The 27,019-nt window shown below is 41.9% G+C and overlaps 3 protein-coding genes and 2 long non-coding RNA genes across 5 annotated transcripts; 4 read left to right on the top strand and 1 right to left on the bottom strand.

The window, feature by feature from the left end:
• The first annotated feature begins 120 nt into the window (after positions 1-120).
• Positions 121-2,091, top strand: LOC135933964 (repetitive organellar protein-like). Its single transcript, XM_065475448.1, has 4 exons — positions 121-563; positions 986-1,317; positions 1,377-1,730; positions 1,781-2,091. Exons 1-4 carry the CDS (start codon positions 224-226, stop codon positions 2,003-2,005), a joined length of 1,251 nt encoding a protein of 416 aa, XP_065331520.1. The 5' UTR covers positions 121-223; the 3' UTR covers positions 2,006-2,091.
• A 5,725-nt stretch (positions 2,092-7,816) lies between these two features.
• LOC135948201 (DNA repair-scaffolding protein-like) lies at positions 7,817-13,009 on the bottom strand. The gene is made up of 14 exons (XM_065497342.1): positions 12,722-13,009; positions 12,182-12,569; positions 11,718-12,127; positions 11,532-11,665; positions 11,211-11,474; positions 11,005-11,159; positions 10,594-10,846; positions 10,348-10,533; positions 10,059-10,221; positions 9,507-9,702; positions 9,276-9,455; positions 8,645-8,859; positions 8,531-8,584; positions 7,817-8,015 (listed from the first exon to the last, which is right to left on the bottom strand). The coding sequence occupies exons 1-14, from the start codon at positions 12,725-12,727 to the stop codon at positions 7,908-7,910; spliced, it is 2,712 nt and encodes a 903-aa protein (XP_065353414.1). The 5' UTR covers positions 12,728-13,009; the 3' UTR covers positions 7,817-7,907.
• Positions 13,010-14,463: 1,454 nt separating this feature from the next.
• On the top strand, positions 14,464-17,478 carry LOC135934062 (uncharacterized). Its single transcript, XR_010574058.1, has 3 exons — positions 14,464-14,597; positions 14,728-14,832; positions 14,900-17,478. It is a non-coding gene; the product is annotated as an uncharacterized LOC135934062 (long non-coding RNA).
• Positions 17,479-21,786: 4,308 nt separating this feature from the next.
• On the top strand, positions 21,787-22,606 carry LOC135947825 (uncharacterized). The gene is made up of 3 exons (XR_010575725.1): positions 21,787-22,209; positions 22,262-22,395; positions 22,453-22,606. It is a non-coding gene; the product is annotated as an uncharacterized LOC135947825 (long non-coding RNA).
• An 870-nt stretch (positions 22,607-23,476) lies between these two features.
• LOC135947797 (uncharacterized) lies at positions 23,477-25,116 on the top strand. Its single transcript, XM_065496738.1, has 5 exons — positions 23,477-23,567; positions 23,894-24,089; positions 24,141-24,320; positions 24,737-24,951; positions 25,013-25,116. Exons 2-5 carry the CDS (start codon positions 24,074-24,076, stop codon positions 25,052-25,054), a joined length of 453 nt encoding a protein of 150 aa, XP_065352810.1. The 5' UTR covers positions 23,477-23,567; positions 23,894-24,073; the 3' UTR covers positions 25,055-25,116.
• Positions 25,117-27,019: the final 1,903 nt, after the last annotated feature.

Genomic DNA, 27,019 nt, shown 5'->3' on the forward strand with positions numbered 1-27,019 from the left:
AGAGCTCCTCAAGGAGGAAAAGTCCCTGAAGGAGTTCCAGATTTCGCAGCTTCAGGAAGAATGTAGCAATTTAGGCCAAAACAGATCCAGGTAAAAAACTGATGAATAAAAATAAAAAGTTCCGTCTTTTTGCACGATTTTAAATCCCAGGGCCACCTGTTTGAAGAAACAGTTGCTTATTTCGAAGCATTTCAACAAATCTTTGGAAAAGAAGTGGAAGGACATGACCAAATGTTTGTCATCGGTGAAAAGCGCCATGATCAAGTGGGACTCGTCTCCTTGCACCATCAGCTACTTGGACCAGAGACTCAAGGACAAGGAAGCGGACTTGGGCAGACTGCAGAGGCAACGCTGCCGGCTCGAGGAAATGAAGAGCTCGGTGGCCACCAACAGCTTGCCAACCGACTTGTCCTCGATGAGCGACGCGGTCAGCGTGTCCGAATTCGAGACAGACTCGACGCCCCTGTGCAGAGCGATTCAGGAAAACATCGCACTGACCATGGAGAAGCAGCACCTGGAACAGCAGTTCAAGAGCTTGGGAGCCCGGAAATTAGCAAATATTGGTAAAAAATATTTTAAAGACCTCTTTGACGAAGTTTCTGAGCACACCAATCGATTCCTGAGGCTCGAATTAGGTAAAGTGAACATTTTTTCTAACCAAAACGTCCAGCGCGACGTGCGAACTTTTTTTCCCGCCAAAACAATATGAATGTGAGAACTGCGCGTGCGTCAGAGCTGGTTTGAGCACTTGCAGAGAGACTTGTTCTTTGTCAGATCCAGCCAGCTCTGACGCATGCGCAGTTCTCGCATTCATATTGTTTTGGCGGGAAAAAAAGTTCTTACGTCGCGCTGGACATTTTGGTCGGAAAAAATATCAAATTTACCTAATTCGACCCTCAGGAATCGATTGGTGGGCTCAGAAACTTCGTCAAAGACAGTCTTTAAACATTATACATAATTATTTATTGATTTGAATATTCACCAGAGCATTTGGGAAGAGCCAAAGAGGAATTTAACTCCTTGAAGGAGAAACTAAAGTTCAGCGAGGAAACACAAGATCAGTTGGAACATTGTGAAAAGGCTTTGGAGCAGATGGACAAAGAGACAGACATGCTAGACGCTCACTGCTGCTCGCTGCAGCAGCAGGTGGACGTGGAAAATGAAAAGATCCACACGGCGAAGAACGAAATTATACAGCTGCTGGCGCAGAGGGCCGTTGAGAAAGAGATTTTTTCTGTCGAGACCCGAGAATTGGAAAAGATCATCGCCGCCAACAAATTGGAACTCAATCAATTGCAGGACAGCATTTCACTCGCTGTGAGGGGAAAATTATGATTTTTTTTCTTTTAACAAAAACTCAATTTTGCAATTTTAAGACCAAGGAGAGAAACGCGTTGAAGGACCAGAACACGACCCTCGTGATGGAATATGAGGAAATTTGCTCGAGTGACGAGATCAAAGAGTTACTGGAGAAGAAGACAAAGGAAAGTGAGGAAATAAACCAGCTGCAGACGCGAATCAAGCAGCAAAAGAGCGCTCAGCTTAAGATGGCCACAAACATCGATGAGCTGCAGGGAAAAATCGCAGTTCTGGCCAAGGACGTTGCGACAGTCACTGAGCAGGGAGACAAATTACTGGATAGCAATCGCAGCCAAATGAGCAGCCTGCAGGCCGAGATCAGCTCGCTGGAGAGCGACCTTCAGGTCCTCACGGGGGCTACCCTCAAAATGGTACAAAAAAATGCCTGATAAATTTTAGAAATCAATTAGACCACTCGCAGGAGAGCACCGCAAAGGAGACTCAAGGAAACGTTGCCGAGCTCGAGGAGGCCCTGGCTAAAAGGAGAAAGATGCAAGCCGATCTGCAGCTTCGGTTGGACGTCATCAGCAAGGAAAATGAGCTGGCCGTGAATTTGGTCAAAGCTGCCGAGCAGCAGTTGCAAGCGGAGGAGGAGGCGCGAAAAAAGCAGGGTCTGCTGACCAGGCTGTTGGGGCGGTGGTCCTAGTTTGGTTTTTTGTGTGAGTTTAAAATGAAAAATGCGAATGGTCATTCCAGAGTTGGAAAGCGGTTGTCACTAATTCAATAAATTCAAATAAAAAAGCGCGCATTCTTTCCATTTCAGCTCGCTTTTGCGTGTTCAAGCTTACTTCAGCACGCTATCTTGATGGGTAGGTGACATATTTATGCTAATTACCATTATCCCCTGTGAAAACGCGGAGCGTTTATTCTCATGAGCTGATTGCAACCGCACAGAATTGAGCTGCAGAAAGCCAATTAAAAGTATGAAATGTTTGTTTTTCTGCGTAATCTTTCCACCATGAGTCAGACGTGCAGTTGCCTTTTTTATTATCATAATTAATGCGAATTCAGGAAACGCAAACAAAGCAAATGCCTCGGTTTCGATTGAGTGAACAGATACGAGAGCTAAATAAAAGGCCAGCAGCAGGACAGGTGTCCCTCGAAACGTAAATAAATTACAATTAAAAAGCCGAGCAGAAAAATCGAGAACCAACACAAATTGAAATTATTTTAACTTGGAAAATGGGTAAAAATGTATAAATGCTGAGACGCTATTGGAAACTCTGCTCATTGCATCTGATAAGCCTAACTCCGTGTAATTGAGCTGTGCAGTATTTATGTTTGTATGCACGCCTAAAACATTAATTGCTGTTTGAACGAGCCTCGATTCTGCCTTCTACACTGCACCCTAGGACCTTCTACTTGATGGGCCTCCTCATTCCGCTTGTATAATTAAGACCCGATTGATTTGTGTTGTTTCAGCGTCGAATATCCAATTAAAATTCTCAACCTGGAAAGGAAAATGGGAGCCCCGTCGCGGAGACGGCTCTGGACGAGGCAGTCACTCATCAGGTGCTCAAGATGAATCTCGAACACATATTACACAGCGTGGCTGGTTGATGGGTTCGGAGCTGTTATCACCGCATTATAATCGCATTACCTTCTGGCCGAGTGGGTGCATGACTTGATTTTGCACGATAATTATACAGACGTATAGGCCCCCACAACACAGCACACACATGTATGGTTTGAATTAACCGCAGCACAAGGGTTCAGACAGCAAAAGGAAACGCCGCATTTGCATATAAATTGGTCATGCATAAAAATTTATGGGCGTACAAAGTCTTCGATAATTGATTGTTTATGACTTTATTGACGCGTTTGCCGCTCCATCAATGATTGACTGTGCGCTCCTTGATTTTGCACGAGAAGTTAACGCGTCATCGTAATAAATTTTATTTTAAAATGATATTTTCTTTTAAAGACTGTCTTTGATGAAGTTTCTCAGCACACGAATCGATTCCTGAGGGTCGAATTAGGTAAAATGGACATTTTTTCCGACCAAAAAGTCCAGCGCGACGTGCGAATTTTTTTCCCGCCAAAACAATATGAATGTGAGAACTGCGCATGCGTCAGAGCTCAGAGCTGGTTGGAGCACTTGTAGAGAGACTTCTTTGTCAGATCCAGCCAGCTCTGACGCATGCGCAGTTCTCGCATTCATCTTGTTTTGGCGGGAAAAAAATTCGCACGTCGCGCTGGACTTTTAGGTCGGAAAAAATGTCCACTTTACATAATTCGACCCTCAAGAATCGATTGGTGTGCTCAGAAACTTCGTCAATTTAAGTGCAAAATTAACTCTGATGAATAATTTTTATCTCATTCATTATTGCGATTATTGCACAAGAATAAAGCCATGGCAAGATTGCGAAAATAGAAGCAATGCAGTTCTGTACACACACTGCTGATTGCCACTAACGAATATGTTTGTGGAAAGCGCAAACTTTTGCAGAATGCATGCGAAAAACGCGGTCGGTCGGTCGGTTGATGAGGAGCGAACTAGCGGCCGATCGCTATTTTCTAATTAAAAGCGATTGCAACTTTTTGTTTGCTTTTAATTCCCAATACACACGCGCGCGCGGCAGAGCGAATTTTATTTTCAATTACGGTTCAATGAACAGAAAACAACTACGCTCGTTCGCAGTCAGTGTGCACTAATTCGCCGACATGCACAATTTTTAATAATCACCATTGCATGATAAAAATGTGCGTACGTGCTCGCAGCTTCGCGACGCTAATGATGCACGCCGAGCCGAACTATCGAAAAGTTTTGCTGTGAGATTTTTTCTTTCCTCTATTTCTCATTAGCGGACGCGCATGTATATAGGGAAGAGGAACTGTCTTTAAACCTCCACCCGCGTCAAACAGAACAGAAAAGCCATACGAATGTCCAATTAAAAGTTGTAGACAAAATAGTAAAACGGCTCTTGATCAAACAAAAATTTCTCAACATAAATACATTAGCTCGTTATTTGCGCATCTCCGTCTAAAGTCTAGACGCTCGGATATTTATTCTTTACAACAAATAATAAATTACTCTCGAGCACCGCGGGGTCCGGATTGCGATCTGTGTTGATTCCCGCCGGTCAGAATTCAATATGGCGTCGAAATAATGGAGACAGTCTAGCGGCCAATCAGAAGCGTCAAAAAAGAGGCGTGCCGACCGAATAATTTCATTCCCGCGAATTTTGTTACATTTCCATTTGCCTGATGTGCCATCTTAACGGTCGATTCGCCAATTACCGGGCTAATCAGCTGTTAGTAAACAAATAACAACAAAAATATTAATTATTTTCATGATAAATTTCCCAAGCAAATTTCATTTTACGTTTGTAACTTTCCCGCCATACTTTATCAGACGGCGCTTAAATTGAATTTATTTTTTTAGTCTCAGCAGAATAAAAAAATCCCATCATTTGTAAAAATATTAACATTTTTAATCAATTTAATTCACGATAAAAGGCCACTTGCATGTTTCAAACTGAATAACAATAGCGCACGTTCAAGTTGCACAAATGACCTAATATTCCGACTACTGTTTCGCCACGGGAGAGAAAATCTATTGCTTCTGAAATATAAATTGCCGTCTACTCTTATCTCGGCGGCGGGTGCAATGAATTTCGAGCGACCCGCCTATAAAGTAGCGAAGAGTAGCGTGCACCGCATGTATAAAAACGCGGCGCAGCTCCATAACTGCAGTTTCCGTGCCGCCGCGTTTTTCTTTCCAATGCAACACATAAATAGATGGAAATGTAAATAACCAGCCGGCAGGCGTGCAGTACTAACTTAAGCAGAAATATGGGGGTGCGCGCGCGGCCGAGACAGAAAGGGCTGCTTTTCTTCTCCGATAACAAGCGAATTATTTATTTTCCGAGAAATGTATCGCCCTTATTATTTTACTAGCTGATTTCATCAGAGCGCATGAATTGGAGGTTGGTTGGTTGGTCGTGCGTCTTGCACAAGCAATGAATAGTAGAATATCAGCCGGAGTGCACCTATGGCTTAAGAAACTATTGCACAAATATTCTCCCCCTTTGGCCGCGTGCAGTCGCTATGCAAACGGAATCAGGACAGTCGCAAAAGAGCAAAACGTGGCCATTGGAAAAGAGCAGATCGTAGATAGAAATGAAAACGAAGAACGTCACGTGATTGGCTCAGACGCAACAATTTGTTCCATTTTTATCAGGGTTGCATTTAAAAAAAATGCAGTGCAGCGGTAAATTTTAACAAGTTTCTTACAGGAAATGTTTGCACCTGTTTTCAATAATTTTTTAATTATTAGCTTGACTTGAAAAATTGTCAGAGAGAAATTTTTGGAGAAATTGAGGCAGAAAATGCAAATTTAAGAGAAAAAATCTGCATAGTAGAGGAAATTTGACCACTCTGACCGTGAATTTAAGATTTTCCCGGGAGAAATAGAGAATAAATTCTTTTCTTGCGCAAGAAATTGATAGAAATTGAGCGGTAAAAACCAGTGGTGAAAAAAAAACGGGTGGAAAGTAAAATGCAACCCTGATTTTTACAGCTAAAATTGATAGAGCTTAAGCAAGATTCAATATTTAAATAATAACTTAACGTGATGGTACCATTATTTTCCTCACAAGCCACAAACCGATGGTTCGGTCAAAAAAATATTTAAAAAAAACCTGGCAAAGTCGTGAAAAACATCACTTCTTTGGTCGTCCTATATATGCGAGGGATTTCTGTCTTCTATAATGCAAAATTGGGAAAACTTGTCTGCTCTTGAAAATAGTATAATTCTAAATTTTTAACACTTGTTAACCCTTGGTAGTTATTTTGAGCAAAATATTAATTTGTCGTCTTGACCGCAAAAAAAAAGAAAGAAAACGATTTAATCACAGATTTTGCGTTGTTAAATGAATTTAGTGTAGTAAACACATTTCTATATTTCGCCTCAAATCGATTTAAATTTAATGCTCTAGCAAAATTTTACAGCTGGACTTAAGACTGACTGATATTAAATTTCAAGTTCCTTGGAAACTGCAGAGCGGGCAGGGTTCCGAATTTTGCCCACCCGGTTTTTTCAGTTTTAACCAGGCTAAAAACCCACTATTTTACCCAAGACTCATAATAAAAAAAATTCCGGGAGAATAAAAAATTGTGTTTTTAACGCTAAAAAAGTAGTGCTGCATTTTTGCGCATTGCAAAATTGGCAAGCCCTGTTGTATGGGGAATAAATTTCTTCGTTTTTTAAAAAATGCAGTGAAAAGCTGGGTTTTTTGAAATCCTGAGAGCTTTGAAGATTGTGACTAGAAATATTTGACAAAAATGTTTTGTATTGTGGTCAATTGGAGCTCTATTTTTAAAATATTTAAGTAGAAGTGCTAAATTTTTTTGCCAATCTTAACATGGCTTACAGAAAATAATTAAAAATAAAAACGCCAAATTGATCAAAAAATGGGTCGAAAAAACTATTTATGAAGCAGAGCATCTCTCGTACAAATTATTAAACAAACATTCTGACTCTTCAAAGGTAAATAACGTGCCCATGGCTGATTGGGAAACATATATTTTGAAAATCGTGCAAGTTTTCAAGAAAGTCTGGATTTTACTAATTTTATAATAATTGCACAATAAAAAAATCAATGGAAGACCACATTCATGGTAAGCCAAATTAAAAATGCAATTATTATCGCACTCAATCAAATATCCTCTCCTTGTAATGAAAACGGATGGCGGTACTTACTTACGAGTCCCCGCCGATTGAGAATAAATCGAATCAATTTCTCCGTTTGACGCGGAAAATTCGATAACACGGAGCCCTCCACTTCCTGCACTAAAGAAATCAGCAATTTGATATTTTAACACTTGGCACGCCTCATCATTAAAATGCATTGAGCTCTCTCTATACATTTTCTGTGTATCTGACCTAACGAGTGAGTGTATTTGCAGCTCTTAATTGGAGGGAGGAAAAAATAATAGTCGAGGCCAGATGCGCGGCGGCTGGGATTTAATGAAATCATTATCACACTTGTTAGCAATATCGCACTGATTACAACCCCTCGCGGTGGGCAAGCGTGTGTTTGTGTGTGTGTGTGTGTGAGAGAGAGAGAGAGAGAACTCAATGCCATTCATTACCACGGCGAAGGGGCACAAACAAAAATAATCACCTCTCCTTTTCGCACGGCCACAAAGACCCCCTGTCTTGCTCTTCCTTTCACGCCTTCCTCTGCATTCAGATGCTCCGTTTCAATTATTTCGGCGTAATTACTCCACAGGTCACACCAAGCCCAGCGAAAATCAGTCAACGTGTTGCAACTTAGTGATTAAGGCGTTCGTTTCCTCGCCGAAAAATTGCAAAATTCCTCATTCATTCGGATCCGTTTGGGGGTGATCGCGCGGATAGATTCAACTTGGCCTTTTTGTTCGCATTTGCATTACTCGATCTCATTAAAATCATCAGATGTGTTCAACTGCTTCAAGTGAAAAGGGGATAATCTTGGATGAGGCAATATTTTTAATGAGCGACCTCTAGATCCAACATAATCACATGGCACTCACTTCACTTTTTGTTTTGTTTTAGTTTTGTTTTAGAAAGGCACTTGACACAGACTTACAGAATTAGAACCGTCACTGCAAGTCACACAGCACACGAATGGACCAATTTCTTGTCCTAACACAGCTTCAACGCCAATCACCTGTGAATCAATTTGACACAACAGTTAGCATAGTATTTAAAGTGATTATTTTTATTTTAAAAATGATATTACTTGAAAACCGACCATTTTTTTCAAATAATTTTGACCAAAAATCATTTTTTTAATAAATACCAGTTACGCCATTTTTCGGGCAAAGGAAATTAATTGCTTCTGGGGTGAGAAAAATAATGAAAATTTAATAGTGAGGATATAAAAGATATTACTTTTGAGTCTTGAAATTATTATTTTTTTAAAACCGCAGATTTTCGAAAGGGGTGCGTTTTTTGCCTCATTTAAATTCACCAGTTGATAGAAGCCTCAAAAACTGCTGAAATTCAGACAGCTGATTACATTTCCAGTGTTTTTCCTATTGAGCAATTTTTTCCCAAATTTACTATTTTTGCTCAAAATATGAATGAAAATTTAAACTGACCGTTAGATAACCTTTAAACTTTTCTTGGGAAAAATCAAAATACCAAAAATTATTTGAGAGTCATGAAAAATGTTTTGCTAACCTCATTTTTATCCCAACCAGGAGGCAGGATGCTCTCACTAGCGCTATGATGTAGCTAAAACAGACATATTTAGTCAGTAAATCTTAAAAAAATAAATCAATACTGATAACAAACCTTGATTAGGATCTTAGTGTCATCATTGCTGCAATGGTATCCTCGTGAAGGACTAATGTAAACGCTCAGGGCAACCTTGTTCGAAAACGGACCTTCAGAGTGACAGTCTAAGCAGCACATCACATCTTTGGGAAGATCTTCGAGGGATTCGCCTCCACACTTACAGCACACAGGCCAAGCGCATGAGTTGTCTTCGTCAACTCCACAAATTGTCCCTAGAAATATTTATTATTAAAATGTTTATGCCTTGTTTTCAGATAAAGGTCAAGTTTCAACAGGAAAAAAATGATACCAGGGATGCAAAACACCCGCATTAAAAAAATCAGTGCAGTGCTAAAAAGCGTTTTTTTTTTGTCAATTTTAACAAGTTTCTTGCAGGCACCTCAGTTTTGATTTATTTCCTAATAATTATCTCATGACTTCGACTTGAAAAATTGTTTCAGATTAGTTTTGGAGAAATTAAAGACGATTTAACAGAAAAAATCTGCACGATAGAGGAAATTTTGACCACTCCTACCGCAAATTTTAGATTTCCACGCGGTAATATTGAATAAATTCATTTCTTGCGCAACAAATTGGTAAAATTTGAGTTGTAAGCAACTGCAACCCTGAATGATACATGATAATATACCTTTGACTAGTGCAAGCTGGTGATTTTTCACTTGAGGGCAGAGATTTGGAATTTTCACGTCAACCTTTTTCAACCGATCCAGACAATTTTGTTCAATCCAGCTGGAAGCGACTGAGCCCGTGTAGAATGGAAGGTTTTCTGCCTTAAACACTGAGGTAAACTCATCCGTGGCGAAGTCACCTTTGAAAAAAGATTAAAATCAAGATTTGTTTTTGAAAAAGTATCGCTCACCTCTGGACGTTAGCATATCTCTTATTACAATGATGGTGCCTGGGATTAGTTCCGGTATCACAGTCCTTTGACTGGTGTTGATGACAACATAAGGAATTGTTTCAGAAGAGGCAGTCAAATCAGTGACGTACAGATTTGATGATTCAAAAGCCAGATACTTCACGATCACAGTTTGTCTGCAGCAGATGTTTGCATCCTGGAAAGTTTTTAGTGTCAATGGGACCACCAGGTTTTTTTTACCAATTTCTTGCGCTGGAAATGCAAGAATTGAATTTATTCCACATTTCCCCTGTGAAAATCTAAAATTTGCGGTCGAAGGGCTCAAAATTTCCTTTACTGTGCCGATTTTTTATTTCAAATTGCCATTTTCTGCCTCAATTTCTCCCAAAAACTCTCTCTTTCAATTTTTCAAGTCGAGGTTATGAGCAAATAATTAGAAAATTATTGAAAACTGTGGTAGAAACATTGCCTGCAAGAAATTGGTAAAAATTGAAAAAACGCTTTTTTTTAGCAACCCATTATGGGAAAAGTTTAGTTTCTCCTTGAATTTACCTGTAGTGCAGGTTTCAATTCTGAAAACCTTTGTGGCAGCCAGGGTTGCACTTGACTGCATTTTTCCAGAACGCATCCTCTGCCAGCTAAAAACTTGAACACGTGTGTGGCACATTTCCATTCTGGACTCAAATCGCTGATCAAACTGACTACATCAGATCGTCTGTAAAAATGAAAAACAAATTTGAAATTTCTATAATCGCATACTAATCTAAGTATTAGCAATTTTAAAGACGTATATAAACAATTGGCAGGATAAAATGTGTTGAAACAACGATAAATTTAATACCTAGCGATATCCAATCTTTTGTGGAGCGACAGTCCCTGCATCCAATAGCTGTCACCCTCTTTAAATGACGACTCCAAGCCGCCCTTCAGTTCAACAAAACAAAAAGTTCCTCTCGAGTCATTTCCTAGCATGGTCCAAACGTCCTCAAGAATTTGATTGCCTTGTGACATTAACAGCCTTGGTCTCCTAACCAGAAATACACTTTTAATCTCCCCTACCATCAGTAAATATTATTACTATCGTTACCTGGAGAAAAACACTTTCTGACAAGTTAGTTTAAGACGCAAGGGAACTGTGGCCGATTTGGCGTGCACCTCGACCGCATCACCGATGGGGAAGTCCAGAAATTGGCTTTCGATCACTTGGTTTGAATTTTCCAGCTCCTCCACTGCTCGCAACATGCAGCCGTGTGTCGACGCGTTTGGCATGAGGAGAAGATCCAACAGCTCCTTGCTCTCCTTTAGAGTAGTGGTGCATTTGCTTGGGTGAATGCTCGGGTCTGAATATCATAAAAAAGAAAATGTTGTTCGGTAGAGGATTTTCATAAAATATCAACTAGTTCAGCAGGATTATATTATTGGACAGAATTAAGTCTAGAAATGCGTAAGAAATTAAAATTTAATACATACTGATAATTAAGAGATATTAAATTCATACCTTTGCAACATTGGCAGGATAGTTCTTTAATTTTTAACTCTTCCTGTTTGTCTCCTTGGCTGTTCAGATCAAAATCAGCTGGTGGTTCCACTTTTTCAAAAATACACGGAGAAAAGATGATTGTAGCCCCAGACCAAGCTGCATCAAAGGTTTGCCTGCGGACACTTTGAGTATGAAGCTAAAAATTAAATAAAAAAACCATTTACCATGGTGGATAGATGGTGACAAAATCAGAGGGCTTCACTTTCACTTCTGAGACTTGCTCTTCATCACAGATGATGAAAATTTGTTTCAAATTGTGAGTGAATGTGCCAGACACAACAGCACTTGAGCCAATGTTACTGACGCTCGAGATTTGAAGAGTTAATCCTTTTGTTAGTTTCTCTCCTTTCTGTTTTAAATGGAGCAAAATTCGGCGCGAGGAGCGCTGCTGGTTTTTTACTCTTTGTAATTTCTCCATCAGCCCGTTTCTGGAGGAAAAGAAAAAAAGTGAGGATCAATTTTAATAAATTCGTGGTTCAATTTACCTTTTTGGCTTTCTCTTTTTCTTTGCAGAATCTAAAGGTGGGACCGAACCGGTCAAATCTTTCCCTGATGAATCCGAGTGGAGATTTTGCGACGCTGTGAGAGTTTCCGACACTGACGACGCACTTTGAATTTGCTGTGGAAATGACTGTTTAGTTTGTTAGAGGCTAGCAAGCAAACGCACTCACCAATCCAACTGAAATCTTGGTGTCTTGAGACGAGGGACACTCGATCAATTGCTCGCCAGGACACTCTTCGGCTTGGCTAACGTCCATTATTTCGAAATCCATATTCAACGCCTTCCTCGGCACCACTTTCGGCGATGCAACTGATCTGTTTCTGATGTCTGGAGATTTTGTTGGACTCTCTACTAGCATGACGGATTGACTTTCCACGTCGCAGACGAGTGTTTTCCGTCTGTGCAGTCTCTCTGGTCTCCGGTGCGTGGAAATAATTGGGGACGGTGGCTCCTCGTCGATGATCTGCACTTTGTGTGGGGTAACTGCGTTCAAATTTTCAGAAATGTGTCTCCGTTTTCTTCGTAAAACAGGCGATTTCCTCCTTTTCACTTCTAAAATCGGACTGGCTGGCCGGTCCTCTGAAAAATAGTCAGTGAATTTTTCTAAACGCATTTGGTGAAACAAAAAATTACCCTGCGATTTGAAGAGGTCCTCATCATCATCATCCACTTGGCTTTTTCTTGCATTCCGCACCAAAATAGGCGAAAGGGCCCTCTCATCAGTCACAGCACTGTCGCTTTTATTTTCTTGCTTGACAGCGACTTTTGTGACAGATGGCTTGGACAGCCCGGTGGCCCACGGGTCAACAGTGTCGAAGTCTAGCCGGACAACAATGCTGCCGCTGACGTTGCTGGCGGCATTGCTCTTGGCACCGCCTGCTTCCTCGTCTGATGAGCTCCAATCTATCAGGTCCTGTTGCGAGCATTGCGGAACTCGCGGTGCCATGACCGGCGAAGAGCAGAATAGGGGCCTCGATCTTTGCTGAGAGCCGCAGAAATCATTCATGAAGCGTTGCCACTTCTGAAATAAAAGTTTAATTATGTATGTACAATTTTAATACAATAATTCTTAGGTTTGTCTGTGTATGGATTGTCTTCTACTTCATTTATGAACAGTAATTTCCATATTAAATTATGCTTAAATGTATTGGCAAAGTTTGGTATGTATATTACCTTCATTTCGATCCTTCACGTCTCTTCAACTGTGCAAAACCAATTTTTCTGTAATTTGTGCGAAACAGCTGCTGTGACCGCACTGACCAAGTAGGATTAGATGCATATTTTTACAAATAATCTGTCGCCTTATTGATGCATTTTAGCATTCTGTCTGTTTCATAACGATCTCCTCGTTTGCTCAAAAGCCATTTAAAATAAATTGCAAAAGTCAAAAGCTTATTTTTGCGATTTTTGCTAGCATACATACATGAGCAGACGTGGGTTTGTTTGTTTACAAAGTTTGTGAAGTGGAAGGGGCTAAATTCTTGCGATGCGCGGGAAGCGGGAAGCGGGCAATGAAACTCCATGAAAGTCGGCTTTTAAAGCAACTTACGTTCACGTAGTTGTCCAAAGAAACACGAGGTGGCAGTTGAACGCACAACGTGGATCGCACGTGGGAACTAGTGCGCGCCCAGCGAGCAGAGGGGTAACCGCGGTCACTTTTCGGTCACCCAACAAAAGTTGAACAAAGTGTGGTTTTGCATATTAGGCATGATCCTAATTCATGTTTCATTGGAATTTTTTTGAAATTTTGCTTGTATCATGCAAATTTTGAGTGCCCAGTCTTGGGCACCCAATGGGCACCTTTTGGATACCCAGCGCGGGCAGGGGGTCACTTGCGGTCACCTAACAAAATTAAAACTAAGGGGGATTTTGCATTTCTGGCATGATCTTGAATCATGTTTCATTAAATTTTTGTCGAAATTTTGCTTGGATCACCGAAATTGCCAGTGCCCAGTCTTTGGCACCCATCGGGCACCTTTCGGATACTCGGAGCGGGCAGGCGGTTAACTATGGTCACTTGCGGTCACCTAACAAAATTAAAGTTATGGATGGTTTTGCATTTCAGGCATGACCTTCAATCATTTTTTGCTGGAATTTTTTGAAATTTTGCTTAGATCATGTCGAATTGCCAGTGCCCGGTCTTGGGCACTCAATGGGCACCTTTCGGGTAGCCGTAGCAGGCAGGGGGCTAACCATGGTCACTTGCGGTCACTTAAAAAAAGTTGAACAAAAGGTGGTTTTCTATTTCAGGCATGACCCAAAATCAAGTTTCAATGAAAAATTTTGGAAATTTGGCTCGGATCATCTCAAAATGCCAGTGCCCTATCGTGGGCACCCAAAGGGCAACTTTTGAGTAGCTCTGATGGGTTAATTGCGGTATGACCGGTTCATGAACTGTTTGGGTTAACTTTTGGGCACAGATAAAAAATGTTATTTAATGAGCGGAAATTAATTTTTTTGCATTTTAAAATAACCACCCAATGTGTACCTTTTGGTCACCAAATGGTTAGCCCATGCGCGGGCACCATATTTTTAACTCGTTTTTATTCTAAAATTTTGTCAGATTTTTTTCAATTCAGGTTTTAATTTATTTATTTAGTAAAATACACAAGTAATTAAAAAATTAGCTATGATAACCAAAAGGGGTTACCCAATGGTTAACCAATGGGCAACCTCATAACCACAATTAATTAATTATTCCGTGTCACGTTAAAAATTATTTATTAAAAATATATTGAGTTTTAATACCCTTAGTAGCATTTTAAACTCTTTTAATTTAATCGTTTTGAGCACATTTTACTCAATCAGCTTTCGCGCGCGTTTCTTTGTTACACTCGTCAGGCCGCGCGTGGCGCCACTGTCGGCAGTAGCATAAGCTGCCGCCGTGCTGGTTATGTGGTTATGTTTGTGTTTGAGAACGAACAACAAACAGGACGGTTGGATTATTGCATCATAATTTTCGTCAGAGATTTTCGACGTGTTTTTGGACGTGTTTCGAGAAATCAACTTAATCAACGAATCCTTGGACGAATGACGGATGGTTTGCAAGGTAAGGGCATATTGAATTTACTTAGATTTTAGCAGGGAGGGCTTACAAAAATACGCGCGCGTAAAACTGATTCTACGTAAACACCAAAATTGTCATTTCAAATTGTTTATTATCATCCTTGTGTCAGCAGGCTTGCACCGTGTCCCGCCCTAATCTGTCTGCACATGTACAGGAAGGGATTCCAAGCTTGGACAACCGGGACAACCGAACTGAACCTTTGCCGCGCAGCATGCAGGTATGCATTTAAATGCATGGCGAATTTATTGAGTAGAAAAAGTAATAAATTGCATTTTGTTTTGTAGCGTGATGTCTTTTGGTGCTATTTTTCGCTGACATGGAATGGAAGAGACGGCTGGATGCGACTCCAGAGACGTAAAACAACAATTTGATAGAAACAATTGAAAATGCTAAATACTGCGGACCACACGAAGGAAGAATGAGTGTGGTAACTTGTGTGTTTGATAGCTATTTTGTTGTTATATTTGTGTGCCTAAATTGAGACTTAATTTAAGGTTCAAATTTAAGATTTCACTGATTTTAACCAGATGTTTAAGCCAGGCGAGTGAATGCCAGCATTTGTTTGCAAGCGTTAACTTAGCTCTTTTTCAAGTCATTTTCAATTTATGGCTATATAATAGCTCGAGAGTGTTTATATATGTACTAATGAAACACTTAAGTTTTTTTTTAATTTTTGATGTTGGATTTTAAAATTGAAAGTTCTTCAAATTTTAAGTGGAAGAAATGTGTTTTAATACACTTCAATAGTTTTCCTTTGTTACTTTAATTATTTTCGTCAATTCAGCCAGTTAAAACCAGGTTTTGATCGAATTAATTTTCAAAAAACGTCATTTTTAAGCGCTGAAATTTGCACCACACATTCATTGTTGATGTTTGCAACAATTTAAATTCCCAAAATTATATATGCGAATAGTTTTATTAAATCATATTTAGTTGATGTTGGCAATCTCTACGCAGGTAATTCCGTCAGGTTATATTTTGAATTTAATATTCTCTGATAGTCATTGCTAGGCATTTGCGAATGGCTTATTATTTGTTCGAAGTCTCAGCAACAGCAACTTTCGATGTTATTTACTTTCAAATGTGGTTTTGGACTCAATCCTGCTGCTGTGCATTCTGGACTTCAAATAATTGATTTTAGTATGCTGAAAACCAAAATCAGTTCAGCCAGTCACCGTGGAAACGTAAAGATAAATTTTTTTATCAATTTACTGACGTTTCAACGGTGATTGGCTAGACTGATTTTTGGTTCCAGCTCATCAAATAAAATCATTTTAAGGGTTGTTCACACAGCAGCAGGATTGTGTCCTAAATCTTAGTTAAATCGCATTAAAATAATACTACGTAACAGCTGTACCCATTTATATTGGGAGACCAAAAGGGCCATTCGCAACTGGTGAATTTGTGCAGAATCATGCAATTTTCCAAAATTATTTAACATGTTGCTGCATTATTATTATTAAAAATTATTATTATTATTGCCTTTCAAAAATTATTTGTAATTACAATTTTGGCGATTATGTCATCAATTTATAAGATTTCAGTTTTCCGTGGTGAATCTGACGCGGTATTTTGGCGACGAAAATCTAAAATACAATTATATTTGCTTATCCTGTTCATGGAAGGTGGACTGAAACTTTTACTGCGTTGATATTACCTTGAAATCTTCACTAATAAACCTAGTTTTCGACCCACAATTTTTTTTTTACCAAAAAATTCGCAAGTTGAAGGTCAAGGCCACCTTTTGCGACCTTTTTTGAAATAAAATATTAAGGGATGATAGACCTCTTAGATTTTTCGGGGTTGAGGGCTGAAATGTAGCCCTTGAAATTCTGCACAAGCTCACCAAGTTTCAACAATGTGCAACAATAGTTTTGCTTTAATTTGAATAAATTAAAAACCGACTCGAGGCCGCTCGATCGAGCATGGCCTTAAGTCGGCGAGTTCGCCGATCATTCTTCGATAATACTTTTACCCATTCCATTTGATTAGATACAACAAGAGGACCCATGATTGACATAGTAAGGTCAAAATCGACCTTCAGGGTCTCGTCAGGTACAGACACTGAAGGTCGATTTCGACCTTAATATGTCTACACTGGGCCCTCTTGTTGTGGATTATCCAATGCAATGGGTAAAAATATTATAGACGAATGATCGGCGAACTCGCCGACTTAAGGCCATGCTTGATCGAGCGGCCTCGAGTCGGTTTTTAATTTATTCAAATTAAAGCAAAACTATTGTTGCACATTGTTGAAACTTGGTGAGCTTGTGCAGAATTTCAAGGGCTACATTTCAGCTCTGAACCTCAAAAAAAATCTAAGGGTTGTATCATCCCTTGATTTTGAATTTTTGAGTTAAGGTCGCAAAAGGTGACCTTGACCTTTGCCCTGCGAATTTTTTGTAGGTTGATAAGTTGTTCATGGTGGAAAACTAGGATATAAAATGAAAATTTCAAGGTGATAACTTAACCCAGTAAAGAGTTACAGTCCACCCTTCATTCACATAATTTGATTTTCGGGGATTTTTAAAAATAGAGATCTTCAAATTTGATGTATAAAATGTATTAATTAATTGTACTTTAATTGTTGTATGAATATCATCCAATAAAAGTGCTGCCCATCTAGCTGCCCACTGAAGGTAACCGCAGGCGGGTACCAAATGGTTACCTTTTGGCTACCTCTTACCTCGGGCTGTCATTTTGCGCTATACTCAAATTTAACTTTTTTAATGAACAGAGTCAATTGACCTGCCACCAGTGCCACCTGACAGCCCTAGATAAAAGGTAGCCAAAAGGTAACCATTGGCTGCCCACTGGTGGTAACCTCAGCCGGGCACCCGATGGTTAGCTTTTGGTCAACGAATATTCTCGGCCTCTTATTTATTACGCTCCCTGAATTCAGTTATACTTGAAATGTACAAATTAAGAGTCTCTCTGAAAGGTCATTTTAAGGGTGCCCATTTGGTGACCGAATTCTGGGCATGACCGCTCGCGGGTGCCCGAAGGGTTGGACATGCGGTATAACCAATGGGTGCCCATCTGGGTGCCCACGGGGGGTAGCCGGGTGACCGAACGCGGGCACCCAATGGGCACCTTTTGGTTGACTTTTTTCTCGGTGGGCGTTCGCCGGGACGGGAATGTCTCGGGACTCCCGGAATCTCCCGCGAATTCCCGGCGCCAGGACCGACATTTTTAGACAGGAGCCACGGTCGGGACGGGAGCGGGAAAATTTTGCCGGGAGCGGGAATTCCCGGGAACCTAGTCAAAATTCATATTCACAACTCGCTTTTAATTTTCCTAGAATGATTAAAAAAATGGTTAGGAATGTTTTGTATGTTAGATATTTTTCACGGTTTGATAGCGTTATGAACTATCCTAATTTCAATTTGCGGAGTTCAAGCTGTAGTATTTCTTTTTTGTCTTTCACTATCACTATTCACTTTACTAAAAATGTTACAGATTTTTTTCATTAACGTGTGATGATTCTCGCAACTTAAAAAAGTCGGGAGAAAAGTTCTTGATCTAAATAAAATGCAGTTTTTTAGGTTTTGTTTTGGTAATCTCTGCATTTCTACAGAAAATTGAATTTTATTTAAAACGTAGTATTTAACGTGGCCCAGTAAAAATTGCCTCCGTGAACTTTTTTATCAACGAAAAGTGTAATTTATAATTTCAACATGGAAAAATAAAAGAGCATAGTAAGTTTGTATTTGTAAATATGCGAGCTAAAAATTAATTAATTAACTTATAAGTTATCAACGCACATGGTGTCTACTTTCGAATTTAAAATTTTTGGCGGGAAATCGGGAGCGGGAAGAATCGGGAAATAAGAGTCGGGAGCGGGAATTCCCGGGAAAAATATTTGGTAAGGGCACCAGGAAATTCCGGTAACAGGAAACATTTTTTCGGGACCGGGACTCCCAGGGAGAAAAATTTGCTCCCGAAGAACGCACTAGTGGGAACGAACAATTACGCGTCCCGAGTAACGGGTAGGGCGATACGCATAACGGGTATGGCGTTACGCAGAACGGGTAGGGCGTTACGCGTCTCACGTAACGGGTATGGCGTTACGCATAACGGGGAGGGCGTTACGCGTCTCGCGTAACGGGTATGGCGTTACGCATAACGGGTATGGCGTTACGCAGAACGGGTAGGGCGTTACGCGTCTCGCGTAACGGGTATGGCGTTACGCATAACGGGGAGGGCGTTACGCGTCTCGCGTAACGGGTATGGCGTTACGCATAACAGGTAGGGCGTTACGCGTCTCGCGTAACGGGTATGGCGTTACGCATAACGGGTAGGGCGTTACGCATCACGCGTAACGGGTAGGGGTTACGCATAACGGGGAGGGCGTTACGCGTCTCGCGTAACGGGTATGGCGTTACGCATAACAGGTAGGGCGTTACGCGTCTCGCGTAACGGGTATGGCGTTACGCATAACGGGGATAGCGTTACGAGTCCTGAGTAACGGGTATGGCGTTACGCATAACGGGGAGGGCGTTACGAGTCCTGAGTAACGGGTATGGCGTTACGCATAACGGGGAGGGCGTTACGAGTCCTGAGTAACGGGTATGGCGTTACGCATAACGGGGAGGGCGTTACGAGTCCTGAGTAACGGGTATGGCGTTACGCATAACAGGTAGGGCGTTACGCGTCTCGCGTAACGGGTATGGCGTTACGCATAACGGGGATAGCGTTACGAGTCCTGAGTAACGGGTATGGCGTTACGCATAACGGGGAGGGCGTTACGAGTCCTGAGTAACGGGTATGGCGTTACGCATAACGGGGAGGGCGTTACGAGTCCTGAGTAACGGGTATGGCGTTACGCATAACGGGGAGGGCGTTACGAGTCCTGAGTAACGGGTATGGCGTTACGCATAACGGGAAGGGCGTTACGCGTCTCGCGTAACGGGTATGGCGTCACGCATAACGGGGAGGGCGTTACGCGTCTCGCGTAACGGGTATGGCGTTACGCATAACGGGTAGGGCGTTACGCGTCTCGCGTAACGGGTATGGCGTTACGCATAACGGGTAGGGCGTTACGCATCACGCGTAACGGGTAGGGCGTTACGCATAACGGGGAGGGCGTTACGAGTCCTGAGTAACGGGTATGGCATTACGCATAACGGGAAGGGCGTTACGCGTCTCGCGTAACGGGTATGGCGTTACGCATAACGGGGAGGGCGTTACGCGTCTCGCGTAACGGGTATGGCGTTACGCATAACGGGTAGGGCGTTACGCGTCTACGTAACGGGTATGGCGTTACGCATAACGGGAAGGGCGTTAAGCGTCTCGCGTAACGGGTATGGCGTTACGCATAACGGGGAGGGCGTTACGCGTCTCGCGTAACGGGTATGGCGTTACGCATAACGGGTAGGGCGTTACGCGTCTACGTAACGGGCATGGCGTTACGCATAACAGGTAGGGCGTTAAGCATCACGCGTAACGGGTAGGGCGTTTCGCATAATGGGTAGGGCGTTACGCATCACGCGTAACGGGTAGGGCGTTACGCATAACGGGGAGGGCGTTACGCGTCTCGCGTAACGGGTATGGCGTTACGCATAACGGGTAGGGCGTTACGCGTCTCGCGTAACGGGTATGGCGTTACGCATAACGGGGAGGGCGTTACGCGTCTCGCGTAACGGGTATGGCGTTACGCATAACGGGTAGGGCGTTACGCATCACGCGTAACGGGTAGAGCGTTACGCATAACGGGTAGGGCGTTACGGTTCTCGCGTAACGGGTATGGCGTTACGCATAACGGGGAGGGCGTTACAAGTCTCGCGTAACGGGTAGAGCTTTACGCATAACGGGTAGGGCGTTACGGTTCTCGCGTAACGGGTATGGCGTTACGCATAACGGGGAGGGCGTTACAAGTCTCGCGTAACGGGTATGGCGTTACGCATAACGGGTAGGGCGTTACGGTTCTCGCGTAACGGGTATGGCGTTACGCATAACGGGTAGGGCGTTACGCATCTCGCGTAACGGGTAGGGCGTAACGCATAACGGGTAGGGCGTTACGCTGGACGGGTAGGGCGTTACGCGTAACGGGTAGGGCGTTACGCTGGACGGGTAGGGCGTTACGCTGGACGGGTAGGGCGTTACGCGTAACGGGTAGGGCGTTACGCGTAACGGGTAGGGCGTTACGCGTAACGGGTAGGGCGTTACGCGTAACGGGTAGGGCGTTACGCGTAACGGGAAGGGCGTTACGCGTAACGGGAAGGGCGTTACGCATAACGGGTAGGGCGTTACGCGTAACGGGTAGGGCGTTACGCTGGACGGGTAGGGCGTTACGCGTAACGGTTAGGGCGTTACGCTGGACGGGTAGGGCGTTACGCTGGACGGGAAGGGCGTTACGCGTAACGGGTAGGGCGTTACGCGTAACGGGTAGGGCGTTACGCGTAACGGGAAGGGTGTTACGCGTAACGGGTAGGGCGTTACGCTGGACGGTTAGGGCGTTACGCGTAACGGGTAGGGCGTTACGCGTAACGGGAAGGGCGTTACGCGTAACAGGTAGGGCGTTACGCGTAACGGGTAGGGCGTTACGCGTAACGGGTAGGGCGTCACGCGTAACGGAAAGGGCGTTACGCGTAACGGGTAGGGCGTTACGCGTAACGGGAAGGGCGTTACGCGTAACGGGTAGGGCGTTACGCGTAACGGGTAGGGCGTTACGCGTAACGGGTAGGGCGTTACGCGTAACGGGAAGGGCGTTACGCGTAACGGGTAGGGCGTTACGCGTAACGGGTAGGGCGTTACGCGTAACGGGTAGGGCGTAAAGCGGGACGGGTAGGGCGTTACGCGGTACGGCGTTCAACACTAACAGCCGAAGTGTTTATGGGGAGCTTACCCTCATCCCCTTTCAACCCCATTGCATCAATTTTAATAAAAAAATTAACGTACCTGCTTTAATTTGCATCGACTTGGCTTCAAAACATTTAAAATCATCCTAAATTTCTACTGAATTACCACCCCGCCCATTCAACCAAAACTAAAAAAAATGCTTTTGAATAAAATATAAATTAATAAAATTATCCAGAGCTATAAAATGTTGTTCATTTCCGAAGGGTTTAAAGTATAGGGGTGGAGGGTAAGAACCCCTAAAACCTTCAGCTGCTCAGGGGAGGTCAAGACGAGTCTAACGGTGAAATTCACTGACTATTTTTCAGAGGACCGGCCAGCCAGTCCGATTTTAGAAGTGAAAAGGAGGAAATCTCCTGTTTTACGAAGAAAACGGAGACACATTTCAGAAAATTTGAACGCAGTTACCCCACACAAAGTGCAGATCATCGACGAGGAGCCACCGTCCCCAATTATTTCCGCGCACCGGAGACCAGAGAGACTGCACAGACGGAAAACACTCGTCTGCGATGCGGAAAGTCAATCCGTCATGCTAGTAGAGAGCCCAACAAAATCTCCAGACATCAGAAACAGATCAGTTGCAAGCATAAGTCCAGTTGCATCGCCGAAAGTGGTGCCGAGGAAGGCGTTGAATATGGATTTCGAAATAGTGGACGTTAGCCAAGCCGAAGAGTGTCCGGGCGAGCAATTGATCGAGTGTCCCTCGTCTCAAGACACCAAGATTTCAGTTGGATTGGTGAGTGCGTTTGCTTGCTAGCCTCTAACAAACTAAACAGTCATTTCCACAGCAAATTCAAAGTGCGTCGTCAGTGTCGGAAACTCTCACAGCGTCGCAAAATCTCCACTCGGATTCATCAGGGAAAGATTTGACCGGTTCGGTCCCACCTTTAGATTCTGCAAAGAAAAAGAGAAAGCCAAAAAGGTAAATTGAACCACGAATTTATTAAAATTGATCCTCACTTTTTTTCTTTTCCTCCAGAAACGGGCTGATGGAGAAATTACAAAGAGTAAAAAACCAGCAGCGCTCCTCGCGCCGAATTTTGCTCCATTTAAAACAGAAAGGAGAGAAACTAACAAAAGGATTAACTCTTCAAATCTCGAGCGTCAGTAACATTGGCTCAAGTGCTGTTGTGTCTGGCTGTTGTGTCTGATGCTACATTTTTTGTTTTTTTTCTTGGGGGTTGAAGTTCAGCAACTTAGGGGTGGAGGGTAAACACCCCTAAACCTTTCAGCTGGTCAGGGAAGGTCGATACGAGTCCAACGGTGGGTAGTTTTTGCAATTCTGATGGTTAGAACCCGAGATTTGAGATTTGTAAAAATGTCAATATTTTAAAAATTTATATTTTCTTTTCGCGCGCCGCTATTTCTTGAGAAGTTTGAAACCAAAACAAAATTTAAGCACACCACTGGAAAGCTCGTTTATTTTACTAGGTAATCATATGCATAACATGTGGGTTACATATCAAATTCCGACGTAAATTACGAAAGTAAAATCGCCGGATGATATTGTCGTCGTGCCGGACGCGCGACACGAATACTTAAATATAAAATATCTTGCGATCTATCAGAGTCTCCATCGATTTCTCTTCACCATTCGATTCTACAAATTCAGGGCTACATTTTTTACGTTTTCATGAAAAAAATCCGAGGGGGCCTATTTTGCGATATTTTTAATTGAACATTTTGCACGCGAATTTGTGACCTTGAAATTTGACTTACAAATTTTTGACCAATGGAAAATTTTTTCTACTCAAAAAGTTACGTGTGGAGGGGAAAAAACCACATCGGAATACCATTCTGAAACGAAGATACCTTTATATTTCGGATTTACTAACTGAAATTTTCCGTTTTCGAAAATCGTGATTTCCCAAAAAAGGCCCCCGAATTTTTTGCTCAAAATTTCAGGTTACACACTATGAAACACCCCTAAAATTCAGGATGGAGAAATAAAGTCGGTAAAATTGACAATTACCCTTAACAGTCTCCTGAACACACACCAAGTTTTTAGCTGGCAGAGGATGCGTTCTGGAAAAATGCAGTCAAGTGCAACCCTGGCTGCCACAAAGGTTTTCAGAATTGAAACCTGCACTACAGGTAAATTCAAGGGGAAACTAAACTTTTCCCATAATGGGTTGCAAAAAAGCGGGTTTATTTCAATTTTTACCCATTTCTGGCAGGCAATGTTTCTACCACAGTTTTCAATAAATTTCTAGTAAAAACCTCGACTTCAGAAATTGTCAGATATAACTTTTGAGAAATTGAGGCATAAATGGCAATTTAAAAGAAAAAATCTGCTCAGTAGAAGAAATTTTGACCATTCTGACTTCATATTTTAGATTTTCACATGGGGAAATTCATCTTTTGACGAAGAAATTGGTAAAAAAAACCTGGTGGTCCCATCGATACTAAAAACTTTCCAGGATGCAAACATCTGCTGCAGACAAACTGTGATCGTGAAGTATCTGGCATTTGAATCATCAAATCTGTACGTCACTGATTTGAAACAATCTTCTGAAACAATACCTTATGCTATCATCAACACCAGTCAAAGGACTGTGATACCGGAACTAATCCCAGGCACCATCATTGTAATAAGAGAAATGCTAACGTCCAGAGGTGAGCGATACTTTTTCAAAAACAAATCTTGATTTTAATCTTTTTTCAAAGGTGACTTCGCCACGGATGAGTTTACCTCAGTGTTTAAGGCAGAAAACCTTCCATTCTACACGGGCTCAGTCGCTTCCAGCTGGTTTGAACAAAATTGTCTGGATCGGTTGAAAAAGGTTGACGTGAAAATTCCAAATCTCTGCCCTCAAGTGAAAAATCACCAGCTTGCACTAGTCAAAGGTATATTATCATGTATCATTCAGGGTTGCAGTTGCTTACAACTCAAATTTTACCAATTTGTTGCGCAAGAAATGAATTTATTCAATATTACCGCGTGGAAATCTAAAATTTGCGGTAGGAGTGGTCAAAATTTCCTCTATCGTGCAGATTTTTTCTGTTAAATCGTCTTTAATTTCTCCAAAAATTAATCTGAAACAATTTTTCAAGTCGAAGTCATGAGATAATTATTAGGAAATAAATCAAAACTGAGGTGCCTGCAAGAAACTTGTTAAAATTGACAAAAAAAACGCTTTTAAGCACTGCACTGATTTTTTTTAATGCGGGTGTTTTGCATCCCTGGTATCATTTTTTCCCTGTTGAAACTTGATCTTTATCTGAAAACAACACATAAACATCTTAATAATAAATATTTTTAGGGACAATTTGTGGAGTTGACGAAGACAACTCATGCGCTTGGCCTGTGTGCTCTAAGTGTGGAGGCGAATCGCTTGAAGATCTTCCCAAAGATGTGATGTGCTGCTTAGACTGTCACTCTGAAGGTCCGTTTTCTAACAAGGTTGCCCTGAGCATTTACATTAGTCCTTCACGAGGATACCATTGCAGCAATGATGACACTAAGATCCTAATCAAGGTTTGATATCAATATTGATTGATTTTTTTTAAGATTTACTAACTAAACATTACCGTTTTAGCTAAATCATAGCGCTAGTGAGAGCATCTTGCCTCCTGGTTGAGATAAAAATGAGGTTAGCAAAACATTTTTCATGATTCTCGAATAATTTTTGGTATTTTGATTTTTCCTAAGAAAAATTTAAAGGTTATCTAACGGCCAGTTTAAATTTTCAATCAAATTTTGAGCAAAAATAGTAGCTTTTTAAGAATTTAGGAGTGATTTCCTTCCAAATAGTTGAATTTATTCTTTCGCTCATTTTGATCAGCAAAGCTCTCCACCCTCGAGACAAATATTCACTTATTTCATTTTTTCCCTAATATTTTTTTCATCTGATGTCTTTTTGGTCTCATTAAAAAGTAATTTAGCTGTTTTTATTGAAAATCTAGAATTCCTTTGATGGATGATCTAAAATAGGGATTTATACAAATGATTCAAAAAGCCACTGGTTTCACCAAAAGAACGACAATCCTAACACATTCGTAATTTTACAAAATTTCTGACATATTTGGCGCGAAATGATCAGGGTTTAATTCGGAAAATTCCAAAACTAGTGTTTTTTGCGCATTATTTTGCATTTATGCGCATTGCACAATTGGTGAAACCTGCGTAAAATGAAATGATTATTTTAATGACTGTTTTAATATTATAAAATAACTCTTTTAAATCATCTTTTTTGCTGGTTTTTCTATCTAACCATAGCCTGAGAAAACCCTGGAAATACCTTGAAGCCCCCAATAACTTGAAATATTGTTTATTCCGAATGAATTAAACGCACTTTATTTCTGCAGCTTACATAAAGGCGGCCGCACTGTGCGTCGTCTGTCTGCTGACCAACTTGTTCGCCACCCTGATGACCTGCCTGGGCCTGCGGAGCACTGACCACCGCAAGAAGTACACCTACTACCGAGTGGCGGTCTACATCATGATTCTGTCGCGTGAGTGCCGGCCCTGACGAGTCTCCTCGAGTTTTTACGACTAATCAAATCTTTATGTATGCCCAGTGATCTCTCTGCTGCTGGCGCTGGTCATCTACCAGGAGGCGCGACGATGAAATTGATCCCCGCCGCCCTCTGCATTTGCATAATTCTCCACCGCTTCTGGTCTTTCCTCAGTTGTATTCAGGGCAAACGCTTGGCATTCAGGTGTCAGGCCATTGTTTCTCTCTGTGCATGCGACACATTTTCATTTTGTGGCATTTTTTTAGAGATACATATAAGGTTTTTGTTTAAAAAAAGGTTTCAAAAGAGATTATAATAGTTTTAAACAAATTACAAATTTGCCGAGATGATCCAGTAAGTTGACGTAGGCGAGCGCGCTCAAAGTCGTGGGAGCGACCAAGCCTCTGACGTCCAACATTGTAACAATAGCGCAGCAGATACAACTCTGGTGTAGCAATCGGATTCTCGATCCCCATATCGTACTCCAACATTTTTGTGCCTTCTTTTTTGAATGGTCTCTCCATCGAAATGTAGAGACCAAGGAGGATCTTTTCAATATTTTTGATTGTTGAAGAGATGAGCTTGTATTTTGGGTTGAAGTAGTGGACAGATTGCTGTTCCAGATTGATCATGACAATCGTCAACACGTCTTGGTGCAATCTGCAAGGCAGGTACAGCACATTGATGTTAGCGTCCACGACAACTTCCTGCTTCTCCGTGGGGTTTGAAAGGAATGTGTGCACAGTTTTCATCTTGAGTTGAGTTGAGTTTTCTTTGGGTGCAACAACTCTTGCCAAGAGAAATTCGAACAAGGCGTTTGGAATTGCTTCCATCACGCCACTGGCACCATAAACTAAGCAAATTTCCTGAACAATTCCCTCTCCCGGATCCTCGAGTTCGTATGACAGCACTTCAGCGCCAGAGCTTTGGGTCCTGTAACTATATGATTTTACATAATTTACACTACAGTAATACACTTTTTAGATTTTAGAAGGACGTCCCGCAGGACGGCTAGGGCGTCCGGCCGGAGGGCTAGGGGGTCCTGCGTTACGGGTAGGGCTTTGCGCAGAACGGGTAGGGCATCACGC

The sequence above is a fragment of the Cloeon dipterum genome, chromosome 1, assembly GCF_949628265.1.
Source record: "Cloeon dipterum chromosome 1, ieCloDipt1.1, whole genome shotgun sequence".
Lineage (NCBI taxonomy): Eukaryota > Metazoa > Arthropoda > Insecta > Ephemeroptera > Baetidae > Cloeon > Cloeon dipterum.

Excerpts from the sequence above, each read along its gene's own strand:
- LOC135933964 (XM_065475448.1), top strand. The coding sequence starts at position 224 with ATGACCAAATGTTTGTCATCGGTGAAAAGCGCCATGATCAAGTGGGAC. Across the intron at positions 564-985 it reads CCGGAAATTAGCAAATATTG|AGCATTTGGGAAGAGCCAAA; the intron begins GTAAAAAATATT and ends AATATTCACCAG. Across the intron at positions 1,731-1,780 it reads CGGGGGCTACCCTCAAAATG|GAGAGCACCGCAAAGGAGAC; the intron begins GTACAAAAAAAT and ends GACCACTCGCAG.
- LOC135948201 (XM_065497342.1), bottom strand. Across the intron at positions 9,703-10,058 it reads AATTGAAACCTGCACTACAG|GATGCAAACATCTGCTGCAG; the intron begins GTAAATTCAAGG and ends AAAACTTTCCAG. Across the intron at positions 8,016-8,530 it reads CTGGTTGGGATAAAAATGAG|GTGATTGGCGTTGAAGCTGT; the intron begins GTTAGCAAAACA and ends ATTGATTCACAG.
- LOC135947797 (XM_065496738.1), top strand. Across the intron at positions 24,321-24,736 it reads CCAGCTTGCACTAGTCAAAG|GGACAATTTGTGGAGTTGAC; the intron begins GTATATTATCAT and ends AAATATTTTTAG. Across the intron at positions 24,952-25,012 it reads ACACTAAGATCCTAATCAAG|CTAAATCATAGCGCTAGTGA; the intron begins GTTTGATATCAA and ends TTACCGTTTTAG.